The sequence below is a fragment of the Aquarana catesbeiana genome, linkage group LG04, assembly GCF_042186555.1.
Source record: "Aquarana catesbeiana isolate 2022-GZ linkage group LG04, ASM4218655v1, whole genome shotgun sequence".
Taxonomy (NCBI): Eukaryota; Metazoa; Chordata; class Amphibia; order Anura; family Ranidae; genus Aquarana; species Aquarana catesbeiana.
In genome coordinates, this window is record NC_133327.1 from 328,842,709 (window position 1) to 328,855,564 (window position 12,856).

At 40.2% G+C, this 12,856-nt stretch overlaps 1 protein-coding gene across 2 annotated transcripts in view; it reads right to left on the reverse strand.

Annotated features, from left to right (window-relative positions):
• SNX14 (sorting nexin 14) overlaps nt 1-12,856 on the reverse strand; it is a 135,430-nt gene that overhangs the window by 21,235 nt on the left and 101,339 nt on the right. For both annotated transcript variants that reach the window (XM_073626895.1, XM_073626894.1), the window contains 3 exons: nt 9,584-9,748; nt 7,776-7,871; nt 1,218-1,309 (listed from right to left, as the gene is read on the reverse strand). In XM_073626895.1, coding sequence (XP_073482996.1) covers nt 1,218-1,309; nt 7,776-7,871; nt 9,584-9,748 — 353 coding nt within the window. The remainder of the gene's footprint in view (nt 1-1,217; nt 1,310-7,775; nt 7,872-9,583; nt 9,749-12,856) is intronic.

A 12,856-nucleotide genomic window follows, 5' to 3' on the forward strand; every position in this document is an offset into this window, starting at 1 on the left:
GTAAAATGAAGTTGCATGCTGCAATGAAATTGGAGGTCGCGCTGTGCGGAACAGTGAGATTTGGACCTCCAATTTTATTGCGGTTTGCTTTATTCAAAAGAAGTCAAAGTACAAGTCTCAATGAAATCACAAATGGGGTGCAACTTGTCATGCGATTTTCCAACTGTCAAATTGCATGAAAATCGCAATGTGTGAACTGTAAAAAAATAAATGCATCCAAGGGCAAAATAGGTATCGGTAACTGGTATCTATGAGTACTTAAGAAAAAGTATCGGAACTCATACTCAGTCTTAAAAAACTGGTATCGGTGCATCCCTATCTAGACAGAGATGCCTGCTATGACAAAGGCTGAGGGGCAAAAGAGTGCCAGACAATATCTTGATGCCCATAACAACCAATTATAATCTTAGTTTCATTATCAAACTAAGTACTGTACAATTGGCAACTGGAATCCAATTGGCTGGTTTTAGCCAACAAGATATTTTTACTGTTGGCACATTGCATACGTCAATCCTGAATGACTATTACTGCATATGAAGCCCTGTGGCTCTAACGGTTTCTTTTTCTCACAGAAACAATGATTTTTTGAATTGCACAGTGTTCATAAGGATTTTTTTTTTTTTAAGCCTGTGCATCAAAGCAGAAACCCTGTGGACAAAAAAGTAAAGTGCAACTCAAAAGATCACAAAAAAAGTGCACAAAGGTGCTATGGGCCTCCTGTGAAAAGAAAGGGCCTGGAAATCCCTGATCCCCTCAGGACATTAGACTCCCGAGCATTCCACCTAGCCCGAAGCCAAGTGGTCTGCGCTCAAGAGCCAAAATTGATCCAGTAAGTACTTGGTTAAGGCTCTCCTGAAGAGAGAAGAAACCTGGAGGCAACAGATCTCCCCTCACTTCAGGACAAGTGCCGTAAAACCTGCACCCTTTTTGTGGAGAAAAAATGCTCCTGCAAATAAGCAATATAAATGAATAAGGGGCAAGAGCAAGGCATTAAGCCTTGCGTCTGATGTAAAGTTTCTAGTTGGTGAGAAAGTCTGTCCTAGTAAGCAAAGTAAAGATAAAAAGCCTGAGTTCCTTTGCTCAACAGTGGGGTCCTAAACCAATAGAGATACTCTGGCACCCTTAGGACACCACAGGGGGCACAAGCACCATGGGCTCTTGTCATTTAACCTGTGTGAATGTAAACTGTTCTAGATGTAGCTTTTGTATCATATTACCTGTTTGTTAAGTACAGGTTGCTGCAGACCATCAAACAGCAATCTAATGCCTTCATATTTGGCTTCATCACCCATACATTTTCCTATTAAATCTATCCAAAAATAAAATAAACAAATAAGAATTAAGTATAAAAGAAAAGCATTAATAATTTAGACCATTACTTTATGTCAGTTGCTTTGTTAGTCATGGTCTTCTAATACAAGTCATTAGCAATATAATGGTTAGACAATACCACTCAAGTCATGATGCAGTGATCATTCACAGCTGTCATGTTACGTACACAGTGGACTTTGGTTCAGAGATTTAAAATAGTGTTATTCCTGGCACAGCTACACAGGAAGCTTTGGTGTCTTCTCTGTAGTTTTTGATTACGTGGTCATGACACACAAAGGCCTTTTTTCCAGCCTTTAACATCTTCCTGATCAACATGATAACACATTAACATAACCATGGAGCCACGTTCATCTTTATACTGGATTGGCAGACCCTTTGGTATGTGTTCTTATGTCATCAAACCTACTGCTATTACTTTATGGTCCAATCCTGTGGAAGAAAAACTCTGGTATGAGCCATGTCTAGGACTAGACCCGGAGATGTCAATTGATGAATTGGTTCCAGTGCTTATTTCTAAAGGTTCAGGATCCACTCAAACATCTAGTTTGGACAGTAGTTAAGGCTAAGTTGTCCACCAGAACCTGTGTCCACTGTTCCATGAGCAGGAGGTCTAGGTACCGCGGCCAGCACCTTGGTGAACACGAGATGCAGAAATAAACAGTATCAGCAAGCACAGGGGACTCATAGCAAAGCACATGAATTACTCTGATGCACTGGAAAATGAAAAAATGAAGGTGAGCATTCTAAGGGTTCATGTACTTTTTTGCCTAAGCCCCTGAACTCCCCTCAATAAAAGTCTATGGGGGAGATTTACTAACACTGGTGCACTCAGATTCTGGTGTGGCTGTGCATGGTAGCTAATCAGCTTCTAACTCCAGGTTGTTTAATTGAGCTTTGGCAATAAAACCTGGAAGCTGATTGGTTTCTATGCAGAGCTGCCCCAGATTTTGCACTCTCTGGTTTTAGTAAATAAACCCCTATGTGTCCGTGTACATATAGGCTTTTAGAGGAGTTTAGGAGCAGCAGTGTTTAAAGGCAGTCAATGTTCCGCTCCTAAATGCAGAAGAATCACATTCAGGAAAAAACCCTTTGAGCATTAAAAAAAGACCAAACACGCCTAAGTGCTTGAGCATTTATTCATTTCAAAGGCTAGAATAAATTACAATTCTGGCCAATGAAATAAACACCCAAATGCCAAACGTGTCTAAACGGCTTTTTTTAACGCAGATTTTTTTCCTATTAGGAAACACAGCATGTACAATAAACCAGTGTGCATGAGGCCTACAGCTATAAAAGACCTTTTTTTGCTCCAGATCTGCAGTCTGAGTCCGTGCAGTAACGAAAAATACTTTTCTTGGCCACTAGCAAGGGACAAGTCCTTTCTGACAGCCTTAGGCTTCTTTAAGGGCTGTTTCACACCATAATTTCTGTGTTCCAGATATGTTTTTGCTTATTCGTTAACATGCATTTTTGATACGTTTTCAACGCATTCCAGTGCGTTTTCCTTTTTTTATTTTGACATTTGAAAAATCTCAGGACAAAGTAAGTTCTGAAGCATTTACATGAGTTTTGCTGTGTTTCATACAGAAAAAATACAGCAGGTTCTACTTCTGTTAACTGCACTGGAACTGACTGCACTGGTGTGAACAAGTGCTATTTGAATACATGGAAAACACTATGCATGTGTTTTAATGCAGATTAAAAATGCATTGGACTGCATCTGGTGTGAACCAACCCTAAGGCTACTTTCACACTGGGGTGGGGGGGCATTGGTGGTAAAGCTAGCTTTAGCACCGCTTTACCACTGTTAAAGCGGCACTTTTCGGTCACTAGCGGGGAGCTTTTAACCGTCGCCAGTGGCTCCTCCACCATCCAAAAGATGCTGCTTGCAGGACTTTTTCTAACATCTTGCAAGCGCACCGCTCCAGTGTGAAAGCACTCCGGGCTCTCACTCTGGGGCTGCAGGGGAGGCGTTTTTCAGGCGCTTTACAGGCACAATTTTTAGCCCTTTAGTGCCTGAAAAACACCTCAGTGTAAAAGGGGTCTTAATGAGTAAGACAAAATGTTGGTCCTCTAAGGTCAAGCAAGGCAAGCACTTTTTTAATGCAGGCTCTGCAGCCAAAGATTTCTTCTCATGTTAATTGACAGGAGACTCAAATGGGAAAAAAGATGGATGACCTCTAGTTGTAACTTAAAGTATATCTAAAGGCCTTTTTGTTCTTTAGTTGTGGATAGAATGGAGAGGGATTAGAACCCCTGTCAGGTTGTTATTGTTGCCTGTGGCCCCTGGTAGGAGAGCCACCCTCTTTATTTTCTTGTTTACCATTATAACTGAAGTGAAAGTAAAAGATATTGCCAAATTTTGGGTTGTCACTAAAACAGTAATACAGGGGAACTCTTCCCTGGTGTGCTGGAGACACACAAGGGTTTTTTTTCACTTACTGATTTTGCAATGGACAGGAAGTGAAATCTCCCCAATGGGACACAGATGGCAAAAAATATCTTAAACAGGGTAAAACCCTTCCTTACTCTATCCAAAATTAAAAAAAAAAAAAAAAAAAAAAAAAAAGATTTGCCTTTAGTTTCACTTTAAGACTGTAGGTATGAATTTCATACACTTAAGCATGCTGAAAAACCAGCAGCCGACCGACTACCAATCTGCACTCTCAGCCAATGGCAGAGAGTGCTGATCAGAGTGTTCTGGTGGGGGGGTTGGCATCCCCCTGTCAGAACACAACAGCTCAGCGGGGGGAGATCGCTGGACTAACCTTGCATGGTTAGTCCAGCGGCTCCCGACTGGAGCCGTCAGTTTTTAGAAAAAAAACTGTAGTATGTACCTAGCTTAAATCACCAATGGTTCAAGTGCCATAGTGATCAGATCCCTTCAAATAGTCTTAGACTAATCAATTAAGGGCACAGCTAAATCAGGTTGCAGTGAAGGATCTGCCGGGGAGAACAAAGCTCAAGAAAGGGCCTCTAGCTACTTGTCGGTGGGATCCTTAAAGACAGCTGCATCCTCCACTAGGCTTATAAAAGCTTTGCTAAAATAGCATACTGCTAGATCCACAGATGGGGCATCTAACTTTTAGCAAAAGTCCTACAGAAATGAGTACAAGACTGATAGGTAATGGGGAGGTACAAACCTCTTATCTGGTTTCTGGTATCCATAAGGGAGGACTGCAAACAGTGCGTACACCAGGAAGGTCTTGGTGGTCTTAGAAGCTCTAAAGGATCGTAGACTGGGGACAGCACTGAAAGTGGGTTCAGGCTCATCCTCAAGGTTAACCACTTGCAGACCGGCTCACGCCAATATACGTCGGCAGGCTGGCACGGCTGCGCAAAACGTATGGGTACGTTGTTCCATTTAAGAGCCGCAGAAATGAATTTAAAAATAGATAACCAAAAAGTGGAAAAAATGATAGAAATGGGATATAATAAGGCTTGGGACATGAAGACCATAGAAATGAATTATAAACTAGTATCAAGATGGTATATGACCCCAGTAAGAATACACAGATTCCATCAAGATAGAACCTCCTTGTGTTGGAGAAAATGTGGCCAAATAGCAACGATCACACACATATGGTGGGAATGCCCAATAATAATGGAGTACTGGAAGGAAGTGTTAAATAACATAAAAGAAATAACTGGAGAAGAAATAGAACAAAATATTTGGACTTGCCTCTTCCATATCTACAATAAACCTAAGAAACAATATAGAAAATCAATAATACCTAACCTCCTGAATGCGGCCAAGGCCTTAATTCCCAAGAATTGGCTAAAAAGTGGAAAACCAGACATTAGAAACTGGCTAAAGGAAATAGATTATCACTACAAAATGGAAGGAGGAGAGAAAGGGGATAATAGTAGATGGGAAAGTTGGAAAAACTACAAAGTCTCGGATATTTATTTAGATAGGATAAAAGAAAGAATAGGTGCAGAGCCAAGTGGATAAATAAACAACATAAAGGAACGGACCAGACACAGGGGAGGGGGAGGGGGGGGGCGAGGGGAAGTAAGAGGGACTGAGAGAGATTAAGATAATAATAGGGTTTATAATTATAGAAGGCGTTTTGTCGTCGGTTTTTAAAATTATTTAAGAATATCCTAGAAGGGAAAAATAATAAAGATGTGACGGAAACAATCCACAATGATGAGAAAAAGGAGAAGAGATAAAGTTTGACACATAAAGTTGAAATAATGTCTCTCGGAAAACTTTCGCTGAAGTGGATTAACAAAAAAAAAAAAAAAAAAAAAAGAAGCTCTAAAGGATCGTAGACTGGGGACAGCACTGAAAGTGGGTTCAGGCTCATCCTCAAGGTTAACCACTTGCAGACCGGCTCACGCCAATATACGTCGGCAGGCTGGCACGGCTGCGCAAAACGTATGGGTACGTTGTTCCATTTAAGAGCCGCAGGTGGCGCGCGGCATGGCGGCGGACCCGATGCAGGCAAAAGAACCAGCACGGGGATTTGTGTGTGTAAACACACAAATCCCTGTTCTCTCAGGGGAGAGGAGACATATTGTGTGTTCCTACTAAGTAGGAACAACGATATGTCTCCTCCCCAGTCAGTCCTATTCCCATACAGTTAGAAACACTAACTAGGGAACACATTTAACCCCTTGATCGCCCCCTAGTGTTAACCCCTTCCCTACCAGTGACATTTACACAGTAATCAGTGCATTTTTTTAGCACTGATTGCTGTATAAATGTCAATGGCCCCAAAAATGTGTCAAAAGTGTCCGGTTTGTCCGCCGCAATGTCGCAGTACTGCTAAAAATTATAGATCGCTGCCATTACTAGTAAAAAAAAATGCCAGTGCCAAATTGTAAAAAGTGCTCTGGTCTGGAAGGGGGTAAAATCTTCCGTGACTGAAGCGGTTAAGAGAAACGTGTACCTCATCAATAAACGCTGAAATGGCTGCTTTCAATCTGTGAATGATGGCAAAAAACTGACTCCTTAGAGGCAGACTTGTGCTTCAAGGCCTGGAGTGACTCGGCACCAGACAGAGTCTTGGCAGATGATAATATGGAGGCCACCTAAGCCAATGGGTCGATTAGTTAAAAAAATCTGCAGGGGAAGACATGGGAACCAGCAAGCTTGTGACCAAAAAGCATCTGTTCTAACTAGAGGACAAAATTCTGCATGACTGAAGTTGAAATACTCCCTGGATACAGCAAAGGAGGCAGTCACACCTTATGGACATGGCATACACTCTAGCAAAGAGAAAACAATCAGAGCTGGCAGCAAGTCACATCAGTAGGCACGCAGCAGGTAGCACTTGAGCCGTTAGTGGATTGTGAGCTAAAGGCTCCCAGTACAGTGGGGACTGGCCCCCAATGTCTAGAATTAAACAAGTTGCACCACGAGGCAGACAAGCTCAGGTAGTCACAACCCCAACTACTTGGAAGCAGGTTAAGGGTAAGGTAGCTGTAGGTGACCAGGCCTCTATGGGCAGTTAGAAGGAATGGACCAAGGATAGGAGGTGTATGTGGCTCTTACAAGTAGAAACAGCAGCAAGATGATGCTCCCAATGCTGAATGGCTGGAAATAGCATGTGCATACATGACTTCACCATGAGGATGGTGTCAATAATGAATTCCTCAGCGATAAACCTTTACATGGGGAAAGTGGGAACTTTTAAAGAACTCAACAGTTTAATTAATGAGGTAGCTACTGATTTTCAGCCTGAACGGCCTAGTCAAAGGGATTCATCAGAGATAGAGCAAGCGTTGAAGCAATGCCACGCCGATAGACCTGGAAAGCGCTCCGCAACTACTGTTTACTGTACCAGTAAGTGACGTCTGAAAAAAAGCTCCACAAGCAGAACCCTATGCCCGAAGGTCACATTCCAGTTTAGCCCCAGTCCAGTCCAGCAGGGTCTGGATACTTCACACCAAAATCTGGCTAAGGAAAGTCAGATCTACATAGCACCTATATAGAGAACAGCTCAAGCTGCAATGTTTGAAGAAAAAAAATGCTAATGAAAAGGCTAGACATTTCTCTTTCCCCCAGGACACTAGCATGGCATGCCTACATTTCTTTTTTGTCTCGTAGGCAGCATATCCTACCAGTATAATATTTCCTGTGCCACTCAATGAACTAGAAAGAAAGCCCAACTTCTATGTTGTGCAAGCTGGAAAATTCGTTTTTTATAGCAGCTTTACAATTGACAAGTCCGATAACACAAAATAGAATAAAAACTTATAATATGCTATTTTGGAGAAACCACGAACGACAAAATAGGCTCAACTGATGTGCATTAAGGGGTTAGAGCAAGATAATGATTACTGAAAGAGCACAGAGTAAGTAAATGTATTATTGAGAATGACAGAAAATTTTATTATTTTCTTCACTTTTGAAGCAAAAGCTGTAAAAAAACAAAACAAAACAACAACATAAACAAAAAACAAACATAATCTGATCACATAACAACGCAAACCTGGAATGTAGCTCATCATTTCATCAAAAGTTTGTTTAGCCCGCTTTTGCTTAGCTGCTGCTGTTCGTGGCTCCGCACTTTCACAAAACACAGCATCTAAAAATAAGTAGGAAGATTGAAAAATGTTCTATGCTGCATATGACTCTAATTGCTATTCTCAAATCCAAGACAAATGACATGGTAACATGAAATAAATCAACTATTAGAAAACATGATGGCCACACACCAGAAAGAAATTTAATGAAAAGGTTTCTGAATATGACAAGGCAATTAGAATAATATAAACTAAGATGTTTGAGCTGATATCTGTCAGAATATTATGTGTATAGTTTTTATTTTTTTTTAGATAGTTAATATTTACCAGAATGCTCCTGATGATTCTAGGTGAAGGGGAAAGCCAGGGTTAGATGTGATTTAAATGTTAAAACATTAGAAACACATCAAATCTTCTAAACCCAAATTTTATTCACAATAGAAAACATATCATATGTTTAACCCCTTCTTGCCTGGCATATTGTAATATGACAGCCAGGCGGGAGCACCATTATCCTGGGAGAATGTCATTTGAAGGTCCTCCGAGGATCCGGCCATGCTCTGGTGCGATCTGTCACCCACTGTGTTCACTGGACACAGCCAATGACAGATCATTGTACCGGCCCCCTCTGCCAGTACCGTGTAATCGCTATGGCCAATCACACCGGATTACAAGACGATTATAAACAATAAATGGCTTTGTTACATGCTATTCATGTATACTATTGTAATAAGCTCTGTGATTGGTCACAGTGATCATATGGTACAGACAGGGCCAATCACAGCTCACCTGTACCATGTGATTAGTTGTGGCCAATCACAGCTAATCACAATAGTACACTAAATGAATAGTTTTCATTCAGAAAAAAATGGTTGCTTAATTCAGTTATATGCAATAATAGTGTGTAAAAAAAAAAATAAAAAATCCTGATCACTTCCCCAGAGTAGTACAGTGTTGCTATGGCAACAGTGTATTGCTCTGGTCACTGTATGTAAATAAATAAATCAATTAAAAAAAGCAAAAAACATTGAAAAAAACATTTAATTTTACATACTGTCACCAATCAGTGTCCCTGATCACCGCCACACCAGTTATATGATGACACTGTACTGCGCTGGTGACAGTATGTAAACCATTTTTAAAAATTGTGAAAAAAAAACAAACTTTTTTTTATTTATTCATTTTCCAAAACAATTGGGTCATTTGGGAGATATCTGTGCAGTCCTGGGCCCCAATAAATTAAATAGGCCATCTGTACATCAGGATTGACCAATTTTCAGATATATACCATAGTTTGTGGACTTTATAACTTTCCTACAGACTAAATAATATACACTGATTTGGGTTATTCTTAGCAAAGAAATGTAGCAGTATACGTTTGGTCTAAATTTCTGAAGAAAGATTATTTATTTGCAAAATGTTTTAACAAACTAAGAAAAATTGTTTTTTTTTTCAAAATTTTCAGTCTTTTGTCATTTATTTATCAAAATGTATAAAAAAAAAATAAAAAACTGTCAGTGAATACCACCAAAATAAAGCTCTATTTGTGTGAAAAAATGATAACAATTTCATACGGGTAAAGTGTTGCATGACTGCGCAATTGTCATTCAAATTGTGACAGCTATGAAAGTTGAAAATTGGCCTGGGCAGGAAGGTAACAGTGTCCGATACAGAAGTGGTTAAATTAAGAAAATATACCATTTTACGAAAAAAAATAAGGTAATTTTGAAATTGATCTGTATTTCCCGTGTCTACTGTAAAGTGTGGTACATACCTCTAAGAAGTGTAATCAGTGACACTAGCCGATGCTCTTGACTAAGTTGTTCTAGTTTACATTTCAAGTAGTGGTCTGTGTAGGTTTCAAGTGTGTTTTTCATCAGGATTCTTACTCCCATTAATAGGTGATGAAACCAATCAGGGATGTGGAAAACAACCCGACCTGTTAGCAAACCATACAGATTAGAGATTAGCAATCCTATACTTTAGCAGTATTTCTGTAATTACCCATACATACTTTGTTTTCCATGGAGTGTAAAAACATATTAAAATATACATATGTAAATGGACATGACTTATTGTTAGTGTGATAATCCCACACACTGGCAAAAGACTTCTATTGAGCAGCCAGTGCTATCATGTTTTTTGTACTGTAAAAAGTGAAACTCAAGAAATCTATGCCCTCCTTGAGTCCCCAGTGTTTCACCCCTGTGTAAGAAATATGTGCGATTTTGGAGTATATGTGACTCCGTGAAATTTGTCCAAAGCAGCCACTTTAAATATGAAAACTGAAAACCTCTATTAACTTACAAAAATCAAAAAATTTATGCAAATCAATATAAGTGGCGCTAATATCAGTAATGACACCATCTAGTGTTCATAATACTAGACCCTTGGTGCTATAGTACTATAATTATATTGCATGATAATTGAGTGTACCATACACATAACAATCTGTAAACATGTCACAAATCAAAATTGCATCATAAGTGAGAAAAATAGGAAAAAAATAATAAACAAAAAAAAATATCAGCATTTCATCCATTAAGAGTCCATATAGAGAACACCGTGAAAAAGTGTGCGATTTTCTAAAATGTCCACCAGTTCACACAGTGCCAGTGATTCCTCTCCCTCTGAATTCAACACTCACCGACTCACTATGCCTCACACTCTCGTGTTTTGGCAATCAAGCATAATCAACTGGATGGTCAGATGAAGGTAAAAACTCCAAGTCCCATCCGTTCCAGTGTCATCTGTTCTTCTGTATGTAATTTCAGCAAAATGTCTCCTCCAAATCCTTAGATCAGTGTTTCTCAACCTTTTTACCTTGTTAATAGAGGTTTTCATGTTTTTTGTACTGTAAGTGTAATTCCATACTGTCAAATGCATCAGCCTCCAAAACTTCTTTAAAGGCATAGTCAACCTTTTACAAAATTTTAATAGACGCACCCACATTAATGAAACAAAACAATGTGCATTTAATAAATGGCACGCAGAGCACTGCAATCACAACCAATGCATTGTGGATGCTATGCACAGGCTTCTGTTTACATCCCAGCCCTAGGTCCACATAGAGGTACAAACCTACCATTATGGAGCTGCAGGTCACAATCAATGATGTCACCACACTTTTGCCCAATTAGGCTGGATTCACACCTATGCATTTTTAGTGCTTTTTGCAGTTTGCAGATTTGCACAACAGAAAGTGTTCCATAGGAAACCATGGTGAATGGACTGTAGTGCAAATCTGCAAAATGCAAAAAGCACTAAAAATGCATAGGTGTGAATCCAGCCTTAGGATCCAAGTCTTTCTGACCCAGTGGGAGATGGGACTTGTAGTCTGTTCATTCACTGATGCTTGTGCAAGTGGAGCCACCCACAGTCTTGACAAATTCAAACAAAAACAGAAGGCTGCAGGGAGAAGTACCCCGCGATTCATGTACACAGGGGTGGGGGGCAGTCTGAGAATGGGAGGTTGGGGAATATGACCATGCTTCCTTTAACACCCAAAATATGGGTGGAACATGAAAATCGTCAGAAAAGTGGACTAAGCCTTTAGAAAGCCCCAGGGAAGAGGCTAATTCCCTATACATTTAAAGTGGGGAAAGTAGGTAACAAATCAAACTACAGTATATACAAATCAAACTACAGTATGTATATAAATATATATATATATATATATATATATATATATATATACACACACACACACACACACACACAGTATTGTGCAAAAGTTTTAAGCAGGTGTTCAAAAACATAAGTTAAGAGAATAGAAGTCATAATAGTTTATTTTTATTAATTAACGAAACTAAGTAAATGAACAGGAGAGGAATTCAAATCAAATCAATATTTGGTGGGACCACCCTTTGCCTTCAAAACAGCATCAATTCTTCTAGGTACACAGTTTTTGGAGAACTAACCACAGATCTCCTGTGGATGGGGGCTGCCTGAAACTCGTCTGTCTCTTAATGTAATCCCAAACAGACTCAATGATGTTGGGATCAGGGCTCTGTGGGGGCCAAACCATCACTTCCATGACTCATTCTTCTTTACACTGAAGATAGTTCTTAATGACATTGGCTGCATGATTGGGGTTGTTGTTCTGCTGCAGAATAAATTTGGGGCCAATCACAAGCCTCCCTGATGGTATGGCATGATGGATAAGTATCTGCCTGTATTTTCTCAGGATTGAGGACACCATTGATCCTCACCAAATCTCCAACTCCATTTGCAGAAATGCAGCTCGAAACCTGCAAGGAACCTACACCATGCTTCACTGTTGCCTGCAGACACTCATTGTAACGCTCTCCAGCCCTTTGCAAACTGCCTCCTGCTACAGCCAAATATTTAAAATTTTGGCTTATCGGTCCAGAACACCTGCTGCCATATTCTGCATCCCAGTTCCTAGGTTTTCATGCACAGTTGAATTGCTTAGCCTTGTTTCCACATCAGAGGTATGGCTTTTTGGCCACAATACTTTCATGAAGACCAGTTCTTGCCAGACTTCTCCAGACATTGGATGGGTGTACTTGGGTCCCACTGGTATCTGCCAGTTCTGTGCTGACGGCACTACTGGAAATTTTTCAAAGTTGAAGGGAAGGAAGCATGATGTCTCTTTCATCTTGGCCGACCACTGCATCTACCGTCCTCCACATTGCCAGTTTCTTTGCACATCTTGAAACCCCAGTCTGCTTTGAAAGCTTTGCTTGGGAGAGACCTTGCTGATGCAGTATAACTACCTTGTGTCTTGTTGCTGTGCTCAGTTTTCCCATGGTGTATGACCTGCTACATGAAACGGCCTTCCACAACCTCACCTTAGTAGCAGAGTTGGGCTGTTCCCCACCCAGTTTTTAACCTGCTACACAGCTGTTTCTTTTAAGTTAGTGACTGTGTTTCAACCTACATAACATAGGAAACTGATCATAGGGAACTGATGATCATTAGCACCTGCTTGATATGAATGATTGAACATACGCCTGACTTTAATTCGGCAAAATCCCTGACTTTGTGCAAGTGTAAGAATTGATGCTGGTTTAAAACCAAAGGA